This window comes from Nyctibius grandis, chromosome 32 (assembly GCF_013368605.1).
Source record: "Nyctibius grandis isolate bNycGra1 chromosome 32, bNycGra1.pri, whole genome shotgun sequence".
Lineage (NCBI taxonomy): Eukaryota > Metazoa > Chordata > Aves > Nyctibiiformes > Nyctibiidae > Nyctibius > Nyctibius grandis.
Window position 1 is genome coordinate 3112698 of NC_090689.1, and position 25499 is coordinate 3138196.

At 40.6% G+C, this 25499-nt stretch overlaps 1 protein-coding gene across 1 annotated transcript in view; it reads left to right on the forward strand.

The window, feature by feature from the left end:
• Positions 1-25499, forward strand: part of STAG1 (STAG1 cohesin complex component) — a 163170-nt gene that overhangs the window by 125849 nt on the left and 11822 nt on the right. Inside the window, exons 21-28 of the mRNA XM_068421035.1 lie at positions 3033-3120; positions 3715-3795; positions 10923-11015; positions 15747-15921; positions 17329-17468; positions 19136-19237; positions 20795-20943; positions 21912-22040. Coding sequence (XP_068277136.1) covers positions 3033-3120; positions 3715-3795; positions 10923-11015; positions 15747-15921; positions 17329-17468; positions 19136-19237; positions 20795-20943; positions 21912-22040 — 957 coding nt within the window. The remainder of the gene's footprint in view (positions 1-3032; positions 3121-3714; positions 3796-10922; positions 11016-15746; positions 15922-17328; positions 17469-19135; positions 19238-20794; positions 20944-21911; positions 22041-25499) is intronic.

The following is a 25499-nucleotide window of genomic DNA, read 5'->3' on the forward strand; positions in this document are numbered from 1 at the left end:
AACAAGGATATCAGTATTCCAGTACAAGTGAAATTCATCATTACAATGTTTCCTTCCAAGTTTTCAGAATATAATAATAAATTTTCTTGAGGTCTTCTGAATAGAACACCTGGGGTATATACTTGGGCTTCTCTTCTTGCCAGGGTCTCACTGATACTTACAGCATTTTTTTCTGTCCTTAAATACATGGAGACAATTTTTCTGTACTGACTCCAGCCCAATTCAACTGAGCTTTCCCACATAACACATCAGTGCTGTAGCAGTTTGTATGCTGCAAAACATCAGCATTTCTTATTTCATTGCTTCAGTTAATTCAGTGCAAGAGACATGAATTTCAAGCATCATCTCCGTTACTCTGGATGTGCCCTTTTCATGCTGTCATGTGTACAGAATATTGTTTCACATTTAGAAATCACGACTGTTGGTATCACTGTCCTCAAATACAACAGGGAATTTCATTCCTTCCTGCCTCCACCCTGACTTTGTGAGCTTGCAAAGGCTATAGTAACTCTCCAGATGCCAGTCGTGTTTTTATCAGTATAAGCAAGATCAGTCAGGACACTTCCAAGACAGGTAAATTCATGGTCACACCAGCAGATCTTCGCTTCCTGTTACAGAAACCCTTTGCTTAACATTTTTTCCATGCTTCAGAGCAAGTTACTCAGAAGTTTGTTACATCCAGAAGTAGAAATGACGATAAATGAAACCTCAGTAGTGAAATTAGACTGTATCCAGCATGGCTGCTCAAAGCCCGAGGTACAGCTTCTCTCACTTTGTGCCTCTTTAAAAAGAGAAGCAGTTTTGTGGGTGGAGAGATCACCTCTTCTAAAAAGTTTTCTAAGCAGCTGCTTTCCACACTGTGGAACTGGTGCCTTTACTTCATCTGACTACTTTCTGGTAGCAACGTGCCCCAGCAGACAGTGCTACGTTTGGGATGAAAAGAAACCTTTGATGAAATGTTGGGCCTTGTTTTCTGTAATCCATGAAGACTCTCTGACGTGGAAGGGAAAATTCTGTGTTGTGTGAATTTTCATTCTAGGAGCCTCTATGTCAGCCTGAACCTCTGTGGAGAACTGTATTGTCTCCAGGGTGCCTTTATAGCTATTGTTTTGATTGCTAAGTAGTTCAAAAGAGACAAAGGTGTACCTGAATATCCCTAAATTTAATGTGGAGGCTCTTCTTTAAGGAAGTTTATACTGAAAAGCCCTACGCAACTTGTATATAGTTGGAATTTTTCAGCTTTGGAAGCTGAAAAGCTCTTGCTGAGATGAGCTGTGAGGCCAGGCTCCGAGCAGAGGTAAGGTGCCGCCAGCTGTCAGGGCAGTGGGGCATGCCCCTGTCACGGCTGCCTGACACCGAGGGCTCTAAAATGCAAAGACACAAACGAGACAGTTTTTCCTTTCGTATTCTCTGTAGGATAATCTATGCTGATATCTGCCTCTGCACACCAAGGAGGTTTTACTGCTTTAATTACAGCGCTGTAATTAAGGAGGTACAACTCTGCCTTGCTAGCAACCCTGTGATTTGCTGAAGCAACATCTATGTGCTTAATACCACTAGTCAGAGGCAGTTCTCTGACAGCCTGTAATTTATCTATGAAACATTTTATTTCCATACTTTGAAGACCATCCAGAATCTAAGGCGGGGGGGAGTATTTTTACATTTCTGTTTCCTTTTTTGTAAGTTTTCCTATTGTTCTATTCATGGATTTGAATTAGAAGTCAAGATGCACCTTGGCTTGCTGACACAGCCCTAGAGTGCGTACTTCACTGGCTCTGAGCACAAGGGCACTGATTGTTCTGGTTTCTGTGAAACTTTTATGAGTGCAGTTTTCCAGGGCTAACATGCTCCAGGCTGGGAAGCATTTCATACCAGGGGTCTCAACAGGATCTGGGCATGTCCAGTCTTGAGTTCAACCTCTGTCCGAATTATTCTTTCTGGCTGAGCAGGGTAGTTAATTATTTAAACAAAGTCAGGCAGCTCCAAAGCAGGGCAGACGCAAAGGGGTGGGAAAAGTGAGCATGTCTTGGTGATCAAGGTGCTGGGATGAGAGGGAGCCAGATGCAAGAGACTGCTTTATCTAATTTAGACTTGCCAGTTCAGTCTGAGTATCCCTTCTTCCACGTGACTATTTTAATCACCAAGTTTCTGATTATTCTGAGGTGGCTTGCTCTTTTATAAACTTATTATAAATTGTTTCAAATTATCTCAGTTTAATTCCACTGCTGAAAAATGTGTTAAACCTAAACTTTTTTTGCGAGAGAGAATTTTCATCTTTCAGACAACCTGATGTTTTGTAATTTCCTCCATGTTTCTCAGTTCCATGTTAAAAAAAAGCTGTATCATAAGCTGTTGAGGTCTGTAAGGCTGTAGAATATCTGTGGCTAATCTCATTTGTATTCCTCTTGCTGGCAAATCAGGTTGGTACTACTGAAATGTGAAACTATGAATAGGGGGTGGCAACCACCATCTCTGTGTCATATACATGTATATCATGCTGTCTTACTTCAGGTATTTCAGGATATTTAATATCTAGTGATAATGTATATTCTTTTTCTCTAAATGATACGGCAGAAAAATATGTAACTTTATTTTGCATAAAGCCATCTTTCGTTCAGTATACGCTGCTAGATTTTGGCCATGGTTTCTGCTGCAGTGCCAGAGAGGTGCCTTCTGGAGTTCTGTCCATGTTTAGAACCGAAGAGGAAAGATGATTTAGAGGCAGCACTGAGAAGGAGCTTGTAGCTACACTTAAGTAACCTTTAGAGATGTATGGTATGCAGAGAGTTTTATCTCCTCCCTACAAAAATCCCATGCAGTAAAACATTTTTCCTCAATTATCAGAAAGCCAAACTTCTGCTTTTTAGCATGATGTGAACTAATGGTGCAGCTGCTGTGTCAGCAGGCTCTGTTGTCTCAGCTTTGCAGAAATACCAGACTGCTCACTGAGCTGCCAGGTCAGGCTACATTCTTGCTGTGATGGGGAGTTCTGAGGAACACAACTAATCTCTCTCTATTACCTCTCGTTCTAGTGCTCACGATCTCACAAAATGGGATCTGTTCAGTAACTGCTACAGATTACTAAGGACTGGAATTGAACATGGAGCTATGCCAGAACAGGTACAGTCAGCAACACCTGCGCTGCGTCAGTTGGGGATTCAAAGTTTTAAAGAGTCCAGTCGTAGAGAAATTCAAATGATTAATGCACTAGGCTTTAGTTATTTAGGAAAAACATGGATGCTTTTATGGGCACCACAAATATGAGCCTAGTCTTCTCCACGAGAAAATTTGTATTTTCTCCCTTTTTTTTAGAAATTGGGCTACATATTCATTTGATAATGGAACAAATTTCCAGACTGTTTTACTAGTGTAGTCAGATTTAGAGGTATTTAAACAGATGCTTTTGAACTGAGATACGTAGATTTTGGGTTGTACTTCTATCATGCTGTGACATCGCCTCTTGCTGTACTCTGATACACAGGTTTCTGTTCTGTTTCCCAGCATTTACACAGTATTTTTTCATCCATAGTAAGCTGGTTGCTTTTTGCACCAAACAGACTAAGGAAGAACATAATATCCTTGAAAACAAAAAGTACTAATTAAGAGCTGCTCCAGTTTCTTCTCCCCAAAACGCATTATAAATTTTACATACACTTTGCTGATACACTTGGTGTTTCCAGTGTGCTGGGATTCTTTGTGTTCCCTCTGTTACAGATAGTTGTTCAGGCGCTGCAGTGTTCCCACTACTCGATTCTCTGGCAGCTGGTGAAGATCACTGAAGGCTCCCCTTCCAAAGTAAGTAGGCATTTGATCACACAGATTTTACTGAACAAACACAACTTGCCTAAGAAGGCATCAGACCCGATTCTCTGGAATTCCACCCACTGTACTGTCGTGAAACAGACATAAAATGTTGGTGTTTTGATTTATTTGATATTTCAAGATCTGTTTAACATCATGCATATGTCTAAATAAGCTATACGAACAGCAGAAGCTTGTCTTTATCAGGATTTGATACTAGCTGGGTTTTATCTTTTTATTGCTGAAGATACTTAGTGCACTTTGGTGTGAGTACAGCAGTTTGCATGAATGGATAAGCGATGTCAACAATGCTTACCTAAAAGCTGTAAGCAATACTGTTGATGTGGACACCACAGAAAGCTTAATATTTATGTGTTTATACCTTGCTTGCCTTTTACTTGCACCTTTCACGTTGCTAAATATAAATGTAAGGTTACTAGCACTGACAACTACTGACAAAAATGCATGCAAGTGTAATGCAGTAAGGACAATGTAAGTTGCTTATATGCTTTGCTTTTCCAGGACCTTTCCTTAGCTCTTTTTCTCAATCAGAGGCCAACATCCTGTCTTTTTAGGGCTTTTTTAAAAGTAATACATCAAATTAAAATGGTATGAAAACTGAAGTAGCAAGTGTATTTCCCCATCAGCATCAAAAAGAAAAAGATGCTATAGTAAAGTACTATTACAACAAGCATTTTATGCACATAAAAATCATAAAAATACATTGTAAATTCTTTTGAGTTGTTTTGAATACTGACATATATTGACATTTAAAAATAGCTACTAGAAAAAAAGAAAAATTGGTATTCTTTATTCTGGCTTTCGTGCCCATTTTCACCTCTCAGCTTCTTTAGCTTCTTTCTCTTTAGCACGCTGGTAGTATGTGATGTTACATCTTGACTCCTTATAACTGAGGAAACTGAACACATCCCATTTGTTTTAAAGGAACTCAGAACATCATAACAATAAAGCATCTGAATTCCTCCTAGCTAGCAGCATTCTTATCCTTAGGGAGAAATTTCACTTTGATGGGAGGAGCTAAGTAACTAAAAGTAAATCCAGGAGGCCATGCATTGCTTCAGCCCCTAACTCCATAAAACCAACACACCCAATCTCATTCTAACGCTTCCCTAGTAAGGAAAACTGGACTGCTCATTGCCTGTGCAGGGAGTGACTTGGGTATGAGAAACCAAGCACTTGGAGCAGGTGCACTTAGAGCACTGGTTGACCATCCAAGCCTGGACACTCTCTTCAACACCTGTATTAAATTGACTGTTGGGTCCTGCTAGGTGTTTTACCCGCTCCTGAAGATGCCCAACAACTCTGTCTTCGTACTTGCTGGGCCCCTTGAGCAGCAATGCCCAGTCTTGCCTTGCTCTGGGTGCAAATGCCAAGACACAGAGCGTTCAAAAAGATTCTCATCTTTCTTCACTGCATTTCTGCATTTTTTTTTTCAAGCTAAACACAGTAAATTGCTGGAGTATAACATAGATGGTGTAGGGCGATAGCTGTCAGCATTGCTGGAAAAGTGTTTCATGTTTTCTTGTGTCTAAATTACAGCAAAAGAAACGTACTCACCATGAACTACAGCTAGCGACTAACGTATACAGCATCTATCTGCGTAGGACCTGGTCAGAAGCTTTGCATTTTGGAGTCAAAGTATCAATGTGGCCTGTTGTTTGCAATATTACCATGATGGTCCAGTTAAACTGGAAGAGAAAAAGACATTTATTTATTTCAGTGACTTGGTTTTTCTTGCAGACGAGCTTAGTGCAATTGTATGGCTTTGCCTACTTTTTCAAAATAGGAAATATTTGTATGAGACATTGTTTTATGAGATGAATGCAGAATAGCCTTGATCTTTCATGTATTTCTAGTACTATTCTGATTCGTATTAGTCATAATGTAGTTCATAGGAATGGAAAGAACTATGAAAGCTCCATTGAGAATGACCATTGGAAGTACGAGTCAATTCTGCTTTTGGAATCCCCAATGAAAATCACAATTACTCTAACCTAGAGAGCTGTTATTAAGTTGTTATTTGGGGTTTCACCCCACCCCCTAGAAAAATAAGTGTTCTGCATGCTTAGTTCAAGAGGAGCACTGCATTAATGCCCTTCAGCTCTTCATAGCTGGCCAGCAACATCAGCTGTGCTCACACCAGAACCGGGCTAAAGAGAAATCCACAAACCTGATGTGTTGCAGCATTTTGTTCTGTGTGGTTTTTTGCTATCAAACTTTGCATTGTCGTTTGTTCACTGTGAAAATGAATCTGATCTGCACTATATCTGTCATTTAATGCATTAGGAGATCATTTTGCCCATTGTTGGTTTATAAGCCATGATTTAGGCTTATAAATTAGCAGACATGAAAGGGGATCACTTCTAAAGTATCATGTGTGGGAAGACAAAGGCATTAACATGAGCATCTCAAAATGAAAGTGTATTTCATGAGCATTTTTTAAGATGTATGCAGGCTACTTAAGGCTTCCAGCAGGGAGGAAGTGCCACCAGGTGTAGCTAGTGGTTGCAGTGTTGGGATGTCTGACTTGGTTTGACCGCTGCTCTGTTCTACCCCAAAGGTCCTCCTCCATGATCACAACTTTTCATGCTGCTTTTATACTTCCTTACAAGGTGACTCCTCCTCTCAAAAGTTTCTTGGGAATCTCCTGGTTACTGTTTAATCTGGTCATTTTAAGGAAATTAATTGTTAACTTTCCTCTTAGCATTGTCAGTTTTTAGGCAAACCCCCCCTCAGAACAGGTATTGGGTGTTCTGTTCACAGGCACTGTTGCAGTCACATTCTCATTGTAGCAGATCTTGCTTATCCAGGCCGTTACCAAGAGGGTGCTCTGCAGAGTCCCCCACACTGTGTAATACCATTTGTAGGTTCCAATTTTGATCACAGAGCTTAAGGAAGTGATATCAGCATACAAATGTTTGAAAGCATTTTAATAGAAGGGTGATAATTACTGATTATTTGAATTAGTAAGAAAGTCCGAAGTCTCTGCCCAATAACAAAGATTCCACCAGTTAACTTAAATACAGCATAGAGTTGGGGCAGAGTTATTTTAAAACTCATTTTCAAGGTAGCCTGTAAAAAAAAGGGCATACTGTGGAGTCATCTTGGTGTCTAAAGTCTGAAAGGAAAAACTGGTTACTGAAAGGAAGGTTGCAGCAGGTAAGAATGAAATGTGTAAGCCTTGAAATATCCATAGTCTAATGCTCTAATCTTTGGTCTTCCTCTTATACATGTTCAGAGGAGGTTGAGGGCATGACTGCGTGGGTAAGATGAGTGCTCTTTGTGGTAAACAGCTCAGTACTGGGGGGGAGGTGGTTTATACTGTGTAGTTTGTGGGAGCAGTCTGTTGTAGCCTGGAGAAAAACTGCTCTTCGTGTGAAAAGGGGTTTGAGGATGGTTTCAAAGGAAGCTGGTAATTCCTCAGCAAGAGTTCTCTTGTCTGTAGATCTTGGGGAACAAACAGTCTTGAGGTAGGAGATTGAGGATTAGATCATACAGTTGTTGTTGCCATCTAGATTTCTTCATATGTTCAATAAACCAGGTGCCTGGGACCATTGTACTATGCACTGTACATGTATGTAATGAAAAGAAAATATTTGCAGAAGAAGAGAGTCCAAAAATCTTAGAACATTAAAAAAAACCCCATGAATATAGCAAACATTGAGGCAAGACAAAGGCGAAAGAGCAGCAGCCAAATGCATAGCTATTAGTAGGCAGAGAATTAGTAGAGGGGATTTAAAGAGTAAACGTAGTGACTTGGTGACTTTTCATATTTATATGGACACAATGAAAGAAAGCACAAAATGCTGAAGGGAAGAAAAGTCACAAGGTGCAAAGGGTTGACTCGTGTTCCGCAGCTGAGTTGAAAGCTAATGGCTCTTGAACATTGTAAAGTTTATTGAAGAGCTGGAGTTGCAAGGAGAAGGAAGTTACTCCTGCAAATAAGTAGTTTAGAGGAGAGGCAGCGGGCAAATAGGAAGAAAAGCGTTGGGTTTGGTAGATGAACCAGCAAAAGCACAGCATTTCTAAATGGCTTCAGTGGAAGAAAGCTTCAATTTAAAGCTAGAAAAGAACTGAAGAATTGTAGACAGCAGTTGTGTGTACACGGTTGGTTGGTTACAGGTGGTGGCAAAGCCAATACAAGTCCTTGCTCTTAGTGGCTTATTCTTGGACTAGTTAAATTTGAAGATATTACGCTGTACAGTTCAAGAAAGGGTTATTTTATCCTGGGCCACTTTGGTGATCCAGTTCACAGTGTGACCCTGTGGTTTTACCCTAGCAACCAAGAGGACAGTTAAATTTATTTCATAGCAGTTTTTCTGCTGAAGCCAGCATAGGAGGCAATCACACCTCAAGAGCCTCGGCTGTGCGCCTGAGCATGGGAGAAGAGTTGAAAATCTAAGTCATCTTTTTTCTTCCCATTTTCTCTTTTAAAAAAATTACCACTCTATGGTAGTCTGGGGATTTCTCCAAATTCAGAGAAGTTCCAGCTGGCTCTGTCGCACTGTTACTTGGGCTTTCTGTTGCTGTCTAACTTTTCAAAGTGAATCTCTGTCATGCTATCAAGAGAGAGGGTAATAAATAATGTGCACCTACATGTTACTCCTTCTTCGACAGAAAGAAAAATGGGAAATACTCATTCACTTTTTAACCTTTATATAGGACTTTTCTTAGGTTTTACTTTCTCTATTGAATTCATTAACATCTAAATGGAAGATAATTGTGATAGAAAGTAGGAAGTTATTAAAGTGACGGTAATCCCAATGTTTAAAGGTGTAAATCGAGTTATGTCGCACCGAACTGATAAGCCTGGCATCAGTCCCAGGTAAAATCTGGGGCTGGCTGATAGAAAACACAGTCAGTACAAGGCTGAAGGGCAGAACAAACACGGTGAAGAGATAAGACTGGAAGGAACAAATAAATTTGTTCTTGAGAAGATTGTATTTTTGACTGATAAGGAAATGAGTTGAAATACCAATTTCTGTAAGACATTGGTATCACACTGCATTGCAGGTGAATGTGTGAATTTAACATAACTCTCATTCAGTAGCTCAAAGCTGATTAATATATTAGAAAAAAGTTGTGAGAAATCATCACACAATGGGGTGGCTTCTGATGCATTGCCAGGAGAGCTCCGTTCTCTGCTAAAAACTGGGAATTTTTACCAGTCATCAGGGACAGTGAAGTGAAGGCATTTAAAATGTGGATGATATAGATCAATTGGTAAGCAAAATACAATTAAAAGAACAAAGAGGCATTCTAATGCTGCCAAATGAAAGGCTTATATCTGGGAACAAAGAGGCTGATCAGTGACAAGTTGTGACTTAGTACAGAGCAGAGCTGTCTTACAGATCATGTAACGGCAAGGTGATGCAGTGGTACAAGGGATCCTGGCTAGAGTATCGGACAAAGATTTACTAGGAACAAGAAAGTGAGGTAGCTCACAGACCTTCAGTGTCCGTATCAGAAAATCACGCTCACTCTATTAAAAATTGTACGAGGTTCAGAGATTTAGTAACACTTGGGGTGCTTCAGCACGCTTGCAGCCTGCCTTCTGTTGTGAACCAGTGCAGGAGGAGCATATGGACCACAAAAAGGCTTTTCAGTAAACCAAGAATAACAAGATCCCGTGATAGGAAGCAATCAGAACAGCTAAAACTGGAAATGAGACACACGCCTGAACAGCCAGCATGATTGTGAACTGGAATTTTTAGCAAGGAAAATGTTGCACGTGTGCTCTGTATGAGATTGAGGTGGGGTGGTGTTCTGTAGGGCACGCTGTCTTCCGTCGGAAAGCTGATCCCGGCACCGTGGGGGAAAGCCTGCAGCAGTGGTAGGCCCGCAGTTTGGGTGTGAACTGATGGCTGTTACTATCCCTTCTTTACCTGAAAGCAGTGATGGTGAAAGCTGCGAAGGGAAAGGCCTTTGAAGCAGTGGTCCCAGGTGTGTGTGAGAAATGCTGTCATCTGTGGGGCCCTGGCAGAGCTTCTGGTGGCATGGGAGGAGATCTGAGTGCTGGGAGACGCGTGGCGTTGGCAGGCAGGAGCACACGGGGCGGAGGTGTTGGTTTGCGCGCCCTGAGCGATGCAGAGCAGCAGGATCTGTGCATTGACGCTGGCAAAGTTGGTCCTTTTGCCTAAACTTGAAGATAACGCGAAGTCCTAGTGATTTCTGGTTCTCATTTTCTTCTTGGTGTTTGGTTCGTTACCAATGTAAACAGAGGAACTACTTAAGGATGTGCCAAGAAGCCACGGACACCTTCAGTGCGTTTCCTGGTTATGACAGCGGCAGGCCTAGCTCTTCACACAGGAGGGTTCTTTCTCTTCTATAATCATTTTGCTGTTTCCGTGTGGCTCTTTGCTTTATTCCTATGATTATGCTCCAGCATCTGATGTTTTGTTTTGATTTGTTTTCCCTAGTTTACCTTGTTACCCCTAAAAATTCATCAGGGTACAGCATTAATTCCCCCAGGTCGAAGTACAGAGGTTTCCTACGGAACCTGCCGCTTCTGGTACCACATTTAAAATACACATCAGTTGTCTCTAGATCGAGGTGATCAAGAACAGTCATTCATTTCTCTTTTCCACCACAAATCCTTCTTTCTCCAGATCAACAACCTCCCTCCTTCTTCCCTAAGTCACCAGGTTTCCATGATTTGCCTCCACGTTTCCCATGTCTGCGGGCAGTTAGGATAATGTTCTTGTTGAACTTGAGACATTCATTGGTATTTTACTTCTTGGTTCATGTTGATTTATCTGAGTACAGACTTCTTTATAAACCACCGGGTAGGCTGACCTCAATGTATTAAACTTTTTGTTCTGAAAAATTTATAGTTTACATTCAATATAAATTACAGACAATTTTAACTCAGCAATGTATGTTTTATTATTATTTATTACAAGGAAACCTTGGGTCATTCCTCTGAAAATTAATGACTCGTTTTACTCTGTGCTGTATAAATAGGATATATTTTCACGGCCTCTCCGTTCTTGTTAGGCTAGTTTATAGGATTGAATGTATGAATTTATCACCATCTTTTTATTTTGCTTTTTCCTAGCAAGCTTTTATTAATACTTATCCCTTTTTAATGTTGATTCTAGGAGGACTTGCTGGTATTGAGGAAAACTGTGAAATCCTTTCTGGCTGTCTGCCAGCAGTGTCTGTCAAATGTCAACACTCCAGTCAAAGAACAGGTAAAGGAAATGTTTTTCACGTGCTTTTACACAAGTGTGAGTATCAAACTGTAGTAAATTCAAAGATGACACTATACCAAACTTAAAGTAAAATCATCTGTGCCTTCTGTCTGAATAACACTGCACAAACACTCCGTAAGAAGAGCTGTATTAAAAGCACCTCCAAAGCACAGCTAATGTCAAATTCATTTTTGATACAACAAGAAGGGTTACGGGGATGCTTAGGCTCGTGTTCGGCTGTCGTAACCTTAGGCATCTCACTCAAACCCCTAAAATAAAAGCCTATTCCTTTAGACACTTACTGTATTCATAGATGGAAATAGGCACTTTTAGAGGGTGATTGGGACCTCGAATGGGCTGAATCTTTCTCTGTGTACTTCTGGATTTTTCCCCCCTATTATTGACTAACAGGGAGTCCAGAGTGACTGCTGTCCTGCCAAAGGCGAACGCCCGAAGCTAGATCAGAAAATCTAAGCCTTAATGATACTTCATTCTTTCGTTACCTAATAATTCAGTTAAATGTAGTGGTGAATGCTAATTATTGTATCTCTGTTTCCCATTGTGGCTAATGGGAGAAAATTGAGGCTTCTAGTAGTACAGGTCGTGCTACTGTATATTTTCTAGCAGAAAAAAAAAAGTTAATTAATTTTACAAAAATATTCTGAATAACACTAAGCATGTAGTGTCCTCTCACGCTATGCAACAATCATCACGTGACAAATAGTTATGTCTCCTTGAGAAAGCAGAGTGAAATATCCATTCGCACAGTGTCTTCGTTATATAAATACCAAGATCTGGAGGGTTTTTTAGATTCAATCCTTGTAGCTTAGGTTGCTGTGCTTCCCTCTTTGGTAGGCTGACTGAAAACTTCAGTGCACGCGTGTCTCTGGGCACACACATGCCAAAAGTATGTATGTGACATGAGTACCTAGTGAGGTATCAGGTGGTTTTTATGGTTCGCTGTAGTTATCCAGTTCTTTGGTTTAGATTTTTGGGAAGCCACACATGCACGGAGAGGGAAGCTTCTCCTGTGTGTATTTAGAAATCGAAATAAATGAAATCGAAGGGCTTGTTGAAATAATTCAGTCTCTGCAAAACCCGTAGCTAGTTTGCTTGCTGAGATTTTGCAAATATATGCTGATTTACGTCAAGTCTGTTGGTATCTTTTAGTTGTCTGCAAATTGCATTTCTGTCAGACCTCCCAAGATTTTGCAGAGACTGTAACTAACTGTCCTGTGGTTTTTGCCTGTGTTTTGTTAAAGATAATACTTCTTAAAAGACACTTTTATTTTTTTTGAAAGATAGCTCTGCTTGGCATTTACACTGTGTTCTGCAAGTTGATAAATATAAATATTAAAGGCTCAGAGATGTCGCTAGTTCATGTATTTTTAAAAGACTCTGAGGTGTCATTGTCTTCCAGCAGATTTAACTTTAGTAATTGTTTTTTAATATTCTGAGTAGTTACTCTTGGCATGTTTTATTAATATTGTATGATGTGAAAATACCATCTAGCTTCATGAAAACACCAACCATTCCAGCATAAGCTAGCACTAATGTCTTTTCTGCATCAACAAATGGTAACTGATCCTTCCCATTATTCTAATGCTTTTGTTCTTTATATATATTAATGTATTTTATTCTATAATTATTAATGGACACAATTTTATTTTTCATTGGCAATTTAAACTTTTCTTAGAAGCTACTTTGCCGTTCACAATTCTGTGGAAGCTTTCAAACCTCAGCTAGACAAAGCCATGACCAACCAGCCCTAGAGACAGCAAGTGTCCCAGTCGGAGTAGGTTGGACTGGAGGCTCCAGGGGTCCCTTCCAGCTAACACCTCTATCATCTTTTTAATTTTCTTCCTTAAAAAGTGTATTCCTGCAAGTGCAGGACTGTTCCTTAATCCTTTTGTTTTGCTGGAATTTTTTGAGAATTCTGCGTGAATTGTATTGTCTCCGTACTATATTTGCTTCTTAATCTATACATTCTTTCCAGAGAATCACAGAATGTTCGGGATTGGAAGGGACCTCGAAAGATCATCTAGTCCAACCCCCTGTTGGAGCAGGATTACTTAGATCATATCACACAGGAACGCGTCCAGGCGGGTTTTGAATGTCTCCAGAGAAGGAGACTCCACAACCTCTCTGGGCAGCCTGTGCCAGTGTTCAGTCACCCTCACTGTAAAGAAGTTTTTCCCCATATTCATGTGGAACCTCCTGTGTTCCAGCTTGCACCCGTTGCCCCTTGTCCTGTCAAGGGATGTCACTGAGAAGAGCCTGGCTCCATCCTCTTGACACTTGCCCTTTACATATTTATAAACATTAATGAGGTCACCCCTCAGTCTCCTCTAAGCTAAAGAGACCCAGCTCCCTCAGCCTCTCCTCATAAGGGAGATGTTCCACCCCCTTAATCATCTTCGTGGCTCTGTGCTGGACTCTCTCTAGCAGTTCCCTGTCCTTCTTGAACTGAGGGGCCCAGAACTGGACACAATATTCCAGATGCAGCCTCACCAGGGCAGAGCAGAGGGGGAGGAGAACCTCTCTCGACCTGCTGACCACACCCCTTCTAATACATCCCAGGATGCCATTGGCCTTCTTGGCCACAAGGGCACACTGCTGGCTCATGGTCATCCTGCTGTCCACTAGGACCCCCAGGTCCCTTTCCCCTACGCTGCTCTCTAACAGGTCTGTCCCCAACTTGTACTGGTACATGGGGTTGTTCTTGCCCAGATGCAGGACTCTACACTTGCCCTTGTTATAGTTCACTAAGTTTCTCCCCGCCCAAGTCTCCAGCCTGTCCAGGTCTCTCTGAATGGCTGCGCAGCCTTCCGGTGTGTCAGCCACTCCTCCCAGTTTGGTGTCATCAGCGAACTTGCTGACAGCGCACTCTAATCCCTCATCCAAGTCATTAATGAATATATTGAATAGAACTGGTCCCAGTACCGACCCTTGAGGGACTCCGCTAGACACAGGCCTCCAACTGGACTCTGTCCCATTGACCACCACTCTCTGGCTTCGTTCCTTCAGCCAGTTCACAATCCACCTCACTACCCGATCGTCCAGACCACACTTCCTCAGTTTAGCTGCGAGGATGCTGTGGGAGACTGTGTCAAACAATGTACAGTGATCAATGTACATACCAAAGGAGGGGAAAAAGTATTAAGTATTTATAGAAACGGGACTCAAACATTTCAAATTTTCTTAGACTATTTGAGTGAAATAAATCACCTGTGAGTAGAAGTATCTACAATATATAGATATCTGTTTCTGAGTCCACTGCAGTCTTTATATTGGACAGAATAAGCACTTTCAGTGCATAATTCATACATATGCTCTTTTTTAGAGGTCTGCATGAGAATTAAATTAAATTCTAGTGAGTATCAGAGCAGTTTAGAGCAGGCGAGATCATTGCTGAAATGAATCACAACTGTTTGGATCCAGTGGAGAAAAATCCCAAATACTGGCATCTGTCTCCAAGGTCTAAGTAGAACACGGTTTACAAGGATTTGCATTTTGTTCTTGCCTAAGTGTAGCTCATTCAGATTTTATCACATACTCCAAGAAACAATTGAGCTGCTGTGACGTTCAGCGTTCACAAAGATTTCATTTTGGAGGTGTGTAAAGCAGGTTGCTCTCACTCACTGCTTTTCCTTAGGCTCGGTTCTGTTCAAACACACATTGAACTATCTGTCTATCAAGCTGTTTGTAGAGGGGGAATATAGGGCTGAATCAAAGCCATGACTCTGTCAGAGCTATTCTGCAGTCTCTCTTCAGCTGCAAATGCCTTTGGCCTCCCACCTACCTGGGAACGGTGATTGCCACTGCCCTGAGTGAGAGTCCTGCAGGCTCCTGGGGAAGAGACAGCACGGCCAGCATAGATCCTCTAGGGCTCTTCTTACACATTCCTACTTTGAACCTTCCTCTCTTTCTCAGTTTTCAGGAGGTGAGGTTAAAGACAGAGAAACTAAGATGATTAGAAAGTACTTTCTGAAAGGCGCTCAGGTCTTGAATGTAATGCAACAGCTGGCTGTGACACTGCTGTAAGCCGCTGGGAAAAACAGGGTTATTCTCACGCACGAGAGTATACAGATAAGCCCCTGAAAGAAATGAAGTTATTAATAGCTGCCTTCTTCCTCTGTTCTCGGGTAACGAGGGTATAATAGCAATGAGCAAATTCTGCCCTGGCTGGCTTTTATCTAGATTTGAAAGCTGTGCAGAGTTACTTGATTCTTTGTTACTCTGAATTGTTGATGAAATTCTGCAAGGATTTCTTTGCTTAGAACTGCTGCTGTGTATTTCTGGGATCTGACAGTGACTCAGCTTGGATTTTCCCTCATAATGTTATTCATTTTTTTGCTTGTTTAACTTTTCCAACCGTTTATCAAAAGAAGTGTTTTTTTCTCTACTACAAATTTGGCTGCAGTCCTTGGATCAGAGGTAGATTTCGAGTTCTTTTCATAGAGAAGAAATGGAAATTTAATGTGGATCATCCTGGACATGGAAGAGGTAGTAAACACCGTTCCTTACATAGGAATCAGAGGTCTAACATTTTAAAGTTAGGGGAAACCCTCATGAACACTTTTCACAGCACACAAACAACTACAACTGAGTACAGCTGAAGAAGGACATTTAATAATATCAGGGCATATCTGGAAATTAGTTAAAAGGTATTTTATTTTTTACTTAGTTGACTTATGCTTCTTACTGCATTAATTCTCTTTTGCCTTTCAGGCTTTCATGCTGCTCTGTGATCTCTTGATGATTTTTAGTCATCAGTTGATGACTGGAGGTCGAGAAGGTCTTCAGCCTTTGGTGTTTAATCCAGATTCAGGCCTCCAGTCAGAACTTCTCAGTTTTGTGATGGACCATGTCTTTATTGACCAAGATGATGAAAACCAGAGCATGGGTATGTTCAGCTTTCATGTTTTCTACTTTGCTTTTTTTCATAACAGACACAGAAGAAAGAAGAAAATAGAATAGATCAGTTTGCTCAAATGTTTTCAAAATTATTCCTTCTTTATTTTTGGGAGGTGTGAATATGAAATATTCAATACAACTTGTGTTAAAGAAGAAAAAGTAGTTATAAAGTTTGCTTTGTAAAAAGAGGTGTTTTCAAAAGGCATGGGAGTGGCCTGTAAACTACATGCTGTAAATCTGGACAAAATTATTCTTCCTTTACTGATATATGTTTTTCTTAACATTTATTTCCAAAATACTACAGTCTTAGTTCAGCAACAGGCTTCATTTAATATGGCTTCAAGGGAAGAAGGACAATGGAACAGTAAATGGAAGAGAAATCCTTTAGAGTTACTGAATAGAGTTATAGGATCCTGAAGGCAAACCTTAGCAGCAAAGCTCTAGGCAAAGGCGGCCTTAAGAAACTGCTGTTCCTAAATAAACACCCTCTCTGCTCCCCCCACAAAATAATCAAATCGGACTCAGGGCATCATTGATTTGGTTGGAGACTAGGAAGGTACCTGGGCAAGTATCGTGTGTGCTTGCTTGCTTTAGACGTCTGTGCGTGGCCACGCTTTGAGAGGCCAGAGTCTGAGGTGAGCCCATCTCTGCCTCCTGACAAGGATGACTTGAGACGTTTGGCTTTTAGTTGCAGAGAGGCAATTTGTCAGGTCTGGTTTTAAATAACTTGGTGCTGCTGTTTTGTGTTATAAATGCCTCAGTGCGGGTACAGAGGTACCCAACTGCTGAATCCTGAACAGCTTTGGACAAGAGATGCATTCCCAGATAGCCAAACGATGTGAAAGAGCTGCTGAGTGCGTACTGCATCGCTCTTTTGGGCACGTTTTCTGAATTTCCACTGTACTCAGTTACTTAGAACCGAATTTTACGTCCTGTTGTAACTGATGCTTTAGAGCCATCGATTTCGTATCTGAAAATCCAAGGCATGCAGTAGAAGTATTGCGACTTGTAATTTTCCTTATGTGAAATAGTTATAGCTTAGTCATGTTAATGAAGCATCTCCAGATGTCCTGTGTTTCAGAAGTTAAGCAAAAAGCACTCAACAAATCTTCACTGTAGCCTTTCACAGGGATTTAGTTCCATGTGGCTTACGTTCAGTACCTACTCAGGACTGTACATAGCATCCTTGGTCAATGGGGTGTCATGTTCCTGAACTTCCCTGACAGTCCCAACATAGGCAGGACTCAAGAATTATCACTCTTCATTTTAGCTTCTCCTGTAACAATCCTTGCTTCATTTTAAAGGATTGATTTTTTCCTAAAAGCTACTCTTGGATAATGTTGCTTTAGAACGTAGCAGTTGTTTATAAAGATTTTATTGTTGTTTATGCTTTCAGAGGGAGATGAAGAAGATGAAGCTAACAAGATAGAAGCTTTACATAAGAGAAGAAACCTTTTGGCTGCCTTTAGCAAGCTGATAATTTATGACATTGTGGACATGCACGCAGCAGCAGATATCTTCAAACACTATATGAAGGTACAGCTCTGTGTATTCTCCTCCTCCTAACTGAACACAGACTCAGGGCCCCCGTTTCTCTCCCTTCCAGTGCAGCAGTTAAAGACTGAATACTTTTGAAAGCTTTTTCGGCTTTATTTGACTTCTTGTAATAGCTTACTGAGAAGCAGTAAGCTCTGAACTTGCTCTCCTGTGTAGCAGGAGTGCCTTGTTAAGGCAGCACCAAAAGCTGGTCCTACAGGTGCTGAGTATTTCCAGAGAGGCTCCCCTCTACAGAGAATTTCTTATCCTGCTCCTCAAATTCATTCCTAGAATCCACAATAACAGTTACCTGTTCATGTCATATTTCACTGGGAGTCTCCCAGTCTTGGTGCTTGCTGTAAGGAAGCAGGTTTTTTTGTGAGAAAAGATTGTTTTAAACAGGAAAGCAGTGAAAAAACCCAGCTCTGTATAGTACTGCTGTAGGTGGGTATGCACTCACTGAACGTCTCACCAACTTACGCTGCTTCCATACAGTAGTTAGGCCCAAGGACATTCAGAAGGACTCGCTGCTCAGCTACCATCGCACCTGTACTTGCGAGTTGCCCTGCCAGGAAACAGGCACATGTTAGCAGTCCTGACCCTGCCAAGGAACACAAAGCCCTGAGATGATCTCAGCTTGCCGGGTGTACCTCCCCTGTCTCTCTAAGGGATTAGGCATCACACAGACAACAATCAAGGAGGAAAAACGGGAAGACAGAGTGGGGAGCAGGTCCTTTACTATAGGCAGTGTTTGAGATGTTGATGTGAAATGTAAAGGATTTATCTTTAAATCCTCCTCCTCCTGTTCATTAGGGGCAGGCAGTACAATAAAATCCCCAGGCACACTCTAGCCGACAGCGAGGTCGCTGCTCAGGGTTAGTCTTGCTTAGGGATTTCTTTCCAGATCACGAGTTTTAAACTGAAGCTGTCATAGTCCAGGTTCGTTTCCTACCTGCTGCTCTGTCTTCTCCTCTCCCCACACCTCTCCTTCTCTTGAAATTGGGGGAGAGTGAGAGGAATTGAATTTAAATTAGAATACGAACTAGAAGGATCTCTGTACCAAAGAAGGCAGGAACAATATTTTAGAGGGAATGAAAATAAGTGGTTTCAAATGCACAATTAATGAGGCTGAAAGAATACTGCTTGGAAAATTTTTTTTATATTCTCAGCCTGGAAGTTTTAATGATTATCCAGGGTTTTCTACCCAAATGGTCAGTACCAGAGGCCGTGGTTTTCAGCAGCCATTCTTCTAACATAAAGAGAATCAGCACTTCATACTGATTTAATTCCTTACTCAGCTTTCTGGCTCCAGTGAATTCCTTTCTTGGCCATCTAACTGGAGCTTTGCACCTGCTTGAAGGGTGTGTTGGTTCAGTGTAATGTTGTTTCTTAGAATTTGCAGCCATGGGTCATTTTCACCAAATATTTAGTTTGGGGTAGGAAATACTCTTGTGTTTGTTTTTCAACATATTTGTTACAAAAGATAACACCAAATACAGAAGTTCCTTACCTCATCGCTGGGTGCAGGCTACCAATCAGTTTAAATTTTGATATTGAAACATTGCCTCCCACTCACACAAAAAATCTGGATTTGACACTAGGTTTTTTAGCAATGAGAGGTTCAATTTAAAGATTTAAAGAGGGTTTTTTCCCACGTTTTTTCCTAGTACTACAATGACTATGGAGATATCATTAAGGAAACCCTGAGCAAAACAAGGCAAATTGATAAGATCCAGTGTGCAAAGACACTCATTCTCAGTTTGCAACAGGTAAGAATATTGATTTTTGTTACAAATGCCTCACTGCAAAAAATGCTGGACAGGATTTTCTCTGGTGCCCTTTACAATGAAGTGAAAATACTGCACTTCTGTTAAGAGACTGTCTCGCTCCTCAATTCAGGCTGTCACTGTTCATTTGTCTCAGTAATCTCTGTCTCCTTAAGCCCACACTGGCAAAGTTTTGGTCAGATTAACATGGAAGAAAGGGAGAGAAGAGCCTTGAAGGCAATTTGGTCCAAGCTGATTCATAGCATTTGTTTACTGGTACCTAGTGAGCAAGAAGAATTAGGATGACTTTTTCTGCTTATAATTACCTGGAGGTAATGCATCTTCTTTACATTTTGTCTAAATACTGATTGATTTTTCAAACTTCAAGCTAATTAAAGTCTTCCAATATTGTTAAACATGTTTTTTTTCCCTGAAAAATTTGCTTTATATCAACTCTAAATTATCGGCTTGATGATGAAACCCATCCTTGTTCTGCCAACAGCACAAAGTGCGTGCTTCACTAAATACCATTTAGGCCCTTGAAGTACCAGCTATATCCATTACATAGAGAAATTACTTATGTAAATTAGATGTTTTCAAATCAGCTGGGCCTCCCAAAATTCATTCCAGAGTACGAAGAGATTTCCTGTAGCAATCTGGAAGCTGAGATATCTGTGAAGACTTGAGAAAAACAGATGTACTTCCAGAAGAATCAGCCAGTGTCAGCGTAGTTCCTATCTTTAAAATTTGGAGAGAGGAAGAAGCAAAGTGCCATAGATCAGTCAGGCTAATATCATTTCATGAAAAAAAAACCACGACAAGCTATTTGCAAGTGCCTAAGTGATAGGTAACAGCCAGTGTGATTTGTCAAGGAGAAAACAGGTCAAATGAAGCTGCTTTCATTAATTATATGGTAACAGAGCTTGTGGCTATCAGACAAACAGTAGATTTAATGCAGCTTGATTTAATATTGTCACTGACACCGTCTCCCTTGATACTCTCATTAGCAAGTTAGGGAAATGTGGTCTAAATGGCAGTACCAGAAGAAGATGTAGAACTGACTGGAAAACTACTGAGTAGTTCATTATTGTACTGAAAGGTCATTATCAAGCAGGCTTTGAAGGCATTTACACCGTAATGTGAGTGATGGAATAGCAGTTTTGCTTCCTAAATTCAAAGAAGATGCTGATCTGATGGGTGTGCTGTAGGTATTTTAGAAAACAGCGTAAGAATGCAGAACCACCTTGATGAGTTGGGAGAATAACAGATTCTCCCAACTCATTATTCTCAAATAGCAATGAAAGTAAGTGCAAAATTCTGTTTGAGAGTTATCGTCCGCACAAGTACAAGATGGGGGACAGGTGGCAAACAGCAGTTACGTGGAATAAAGTCTGTGAACTGAAGTGGGCTAGAAGTTGAATGTAAGAGAACTGTGTTACATCTGTCTGAAAAAAGTCACTGTAATGTCCACTCTTAGCTGTAACAGGTTAAGAACAAAAGTCTTTCTCAAGAAAAGTGTTTTCTAGCTCACAGATTTTAACAACTGAATTCTTTCTCTAGCTGTTTAATGAGCTTGTTCAGGAGCAAGGTCCCAATTTGGACAGGACATCTGCCCACGTTAGCGGAATTAAGGAACTGGCCCGTCGGTTTGCTCTCACTTTTGGCTTGGATCAGATCAAGACAAGAGAGGCTGTGGCCACACTACACAAGTGAGTGGTGGTAAATAAACTAGATTTTTATATTACTTCCGATTAAAACTTTTGCTCAGCATACCTTTTCTGAAGGTACATAATCTTAACAGGTCCTGGAATAATTATATATTTTTTTCTAGTTTATGTATAAGAATGGTGGGGGATGTACATGTATGTGTGTAAGAAAGGAAGAAAAACCAGCTGCTACTTAATTATTTGTTGGAATTTATTGGAATGGCCACGTTTATCTATCTCAGGTAAAGCCACTGGTATTATCCATATTTGTGTGGGCTGTCTCTAACAACAGTAGATAGTCCTTTGTACCACACCACTGTGGGTTCTGTTGGCTTTTATAAAAAGAGATTCCAAAAATATTTTGGACATTTTTTTTTTTAAGTGGATTGAAGCTTTTTATATAGTGCTGCATAGGAAAGTGTAGAAAGGTGCCTCTGAATTTAAATTATGATTTCCCATGCCTTAAAAAGGTTAAAATATTAAAGTTTGCTGTCTCAGAGACTTAAGTCATTAAGACTAACATTAGCAAAGATTGATCAAAATGCAAAGATAAGGCAGAAATGCGTGTATCAGTGTACTGGTAAGTAAATTCTCCGACTCTTGATGCAGAAGTGACATCTTGTTGTATCTTACATATTATTCTTACTGCAAGCTTATGCTTCACGTAGAAACAAGAGCGAGCCAGTTGGCTCTTCCTGCTCGGGCAGTGGCTTTCAGCACCTGCCACCTCGCTTAGACTGTGGTGAGTTCCTTCTTACCGTGCGACTGGCAGTGTGTTGTCCTTGAGACTGGAGCCTCACAAATCGAGAGGGAACATTTGACTCCCCTGTGTCCAAAACCAACTGTTTGCTAGTAAGGAAGGAAAAAAGGGTTATGATGGGATATAAAGATGTAAAAAATCTCATCACAGCTCAGATTTTTTTTTTTATGTGTTACAAATGTCTGAAAATTTTAATACTTCTTTACTGTAGAGATGGCATAGAGTTTGCCTTCAAATATCAGAATCAAAAAGGACAAGACTATCCACCTCCTAACCTTGCTTTCCTTGAAGTGCTTAGTGAATTTTCTTCTAAACTCCTGCGGCAGGACAAAAAGACTGTGTAAGTAACGCTGCGTTTTCTTCTGTGGGTTTTGCTGGGCTCTGTTAATCACTGTAGTTTGTGTTTACGCTCTCTGCTCTTGAGGTTTTCACAATCTAACGGGGGCTATGGGAAGTCCCAGTGAGACATTTCATATACATAATTATTCATTGGTTTATATTTTAAAGTAATAAAAAGAAATGAGAAAAGGAGAATCGGATCCACTAATGAGGTGAGTTTGAGACCTCACAAAACAACGTTCCTTAAAATTTCCCATGGGGCACTGAAAATAAAAAACAATCTTTTTTTTTTCAGGCCAGAAGAAAATAGAAATTAAATGTTAGCAGTGCAGGGAATTTACAGGCCTGTAAACACTGCAGTAACATCTGTTTCTGTTACCTGTTTATATAAAATGTAAATATATAGTTGTTTATTTTAATATATTGAGTTAAACTGGGAAATAAAGGTTTGTCAAGGCTTCTGTTACTGGCACAAGAGGATAGAGAAAGAGGCTGAGAGAGGACACGCTCATCGTTTAGGACAGAGTAGGGTGGAGGAGACCTGGCAGGCTAAAAGCAGCAGCCTGCATTTGACATGGTGGGCAATTACTGCAGATGAAATACTGGCAATGAGGTAAACCAGAGATATGGTTGATAAGATCTGAATAAAGAGCAAGAAATACTGTTTTATGAGCAACATTTGAACAGACTGTCAAGAGGGGCTGTGGATATCAACAGAATTGGCAAAGAGAAAACTGCATTGTTAAGGGCAAGTTTGTAGCAAAGATGTTGTCAGCATCACTGTGGAGAGAACACTATGCATTTCTAATCCGTTATGTAGCAAATACCCAGGATTTGGCCACAGCACAGAAGTACTAAGGGAAAGAGGAAGGGGACCCCAGTCAAAAACCAGACGAGCACTACGTGCCCAGTGTAGAACTGAATGCTCTGAATAACTTTATGACCGTTTAAAAAATGCAAATGCCAGATCTTCTGATTTATGGTTATAGATATCTTTCCAGTCAATTTTATGACCACAAGTAAGTCATATATATATCTACTGTAACTACCTCAACTGACTCTTTCTGTCAAACTTTTCTGTAGTTTTTCTGTGAAGACATTTGTTTTAAAGGACTTTTCTACTAGGGTTAACAATTATGAATATTACAACTTATCTGTCTTATAAGAAATGCATCTTGGTTAACTTTGTATAATTTTTAACATATGCACACTTGGACCAATTTATTTTTTTTAATTGTATCAATAATTTGTCAATTCAGCAAACACAGTAGAAGAAATAGTTAAATGAGCTTGAGAACTGGATGATCCAGTTGGGCTAGCTTGGCACTCAGTATTTGAAACTGCTCTTCATTGTTATATCCTTGAATCTTGTCAACCTCTGTCCTATTCTTCAGGACAGGACTTAAGGGTAACAGGATTTTATGACTGTCTTCCCAGCTGAACCATAGATTTTTTTCTGCATCTGTTAGTTTAAGTGCCATTAGCCTGATTCCTATTTAATTTAGTGAAGTTTATCCTTCCTGTACAGTCATAATCCCTTCCACAAGTTTCTCCAGTGTCTAAAATTTGAAGTTACATCATTCTGTACAGTTTACGTGACAGCTTAATTTGACCTGATCCTTTGCATGAAATTCAGTAGTTCAGGAGATCTTGTTCCTTTGCCTTCTGTGTTGCCATTTAAAATTTTCTCTCCCACTCGTTGGTGCCCACATACACAACCACTGGCTTCTTTCACAGGACTGTAAAGATTGGTGTGGTGGAATCCATTTCTCCTGAATTTATCTTGTCTGTCTTGTAGTCATCTGTATCTGAGCTACTTACTTTAGCTGAATTGGAAGGTCGGTGAAAAGAAATAGGTCCTTTAGGGCACGATTTATCTGATCTGTGCTAAATTACTGCTTAAGATGGGTTCAGACATGCCCTGGATTCCATTGGCTGTGGTGACTATGAAAAGAGTCAAGAGAACTTGCTTATATGTAAAGATCTTTTTGGGAGCTATCTACGTTCCTTCCCTTGAGCCATCAGCCGTGTTGCACCCATCAGGCAATGGCTGCATGGCCCGTAGTGCTTCACTGGCATGACATGCTCAGCCATACTCTGGGTAGTTGATTTGCCCTTCTCTGTAGCATGGCTCCTCCAATCCACAGGGACCTCTCCCCCGCCCTCCAAAGGGGTTGCCTTTGAGCAGGAAGGTACGTGACCACCATCTGGTGGAGAAGTCCTGTGTACAGGATCATCTACCTCCCTCCCCGGCTCCATCTCCTCCTGCCAAGTGACTGTCCCTAAACTCAGCAATGGGCTCTTAGTCTGGAGGCAAGAGTGCTCTAGAATAACCGTGCCAGTCTCATGAGCATAGAGCTGCCTGTCTCCCAGAAGTCCTCCAGCTCAGCTTCCCAATCCAAAAAGATGAATCCTCTACTCGGTATGTCTGCATATGTCGTCTGCCCTGGGTACGAAATACCAGTCCTGTCCCAGTTCAACAAACACTGCTCTTTTGCAGGGCTCCTGCTGCCTTTCTGGTTTACTGCCGGCTTTTTTATTTGCAGGGAGAAAGGGGAGATGCTTCCAGTTTGGAAATGGGGCAGCAACATTCGTTTAATTTATTTTTTCCTGTCCTATTTATTTATTCAGCTTCTTGTTTTATGAGTAACCTCCAGAATTAGTGATAGCCATTTATGGATTTATTCAAATCTAAGGATTTAATATAAAACTGTATATTTAAAATGCCCAGCTCTTACACTTAGCAAAAAAAAAAGATTTATACTAACACAGTTACAAAGACACAAGCAGATACAGGCAGGGAAATGCTGAGGAATTCATCTAAGACAGTACAGAGGTGAATTGCTCTGTGGAGGGATTTATTTCCGTTTATTTCTCTCAAATAGAGACTGTTAGCTTAGACTAGACACCTGACTATTGAGTGTCTGAAGTCAGATGAGATGGAGCCTCGGCGTGGTGTTCTTCTAGAAATTCAGAGTTTCTATCCTCGTTGAAGCTGGTAAGAGCTGCCAGCACGAAGCTCCTCTAAAATGCTGAGCAAAAGCTGTCTGAAGTTGGGCATCTAATCAGTAAAGAAAGCTCTAGTAGTGTAGTTTTTCTTTCTTCACAATTTGGGCATAACCTGGGCAGTCTAGTTTTATAAATATAATTTGGATGCAGGAAAAGTTCTTACTTTCCAAGACTATTCTGCAGATAAACTCTCTAAAGTCATCAAGCACTCAAGTGTTGTACTGTTTGGTACTGTAAAAGAGAGAGAATAAACTAAGAGTCTCCCATTCAGTGCAAGGTTTGGATGTTACTCAGTGCACATCTGAAAAGGGGAAGGAAAAAGCGGTCGCAATACTAAATAAAACAGTAGACAGAAAAACTGCTCTTTCTTGAGCAACGTCATCCTAGTCACTGAATCAAAACAAACTCCCATTAAAAATTGGGTGTGATTGTTACCTGAGCATATAGAGCG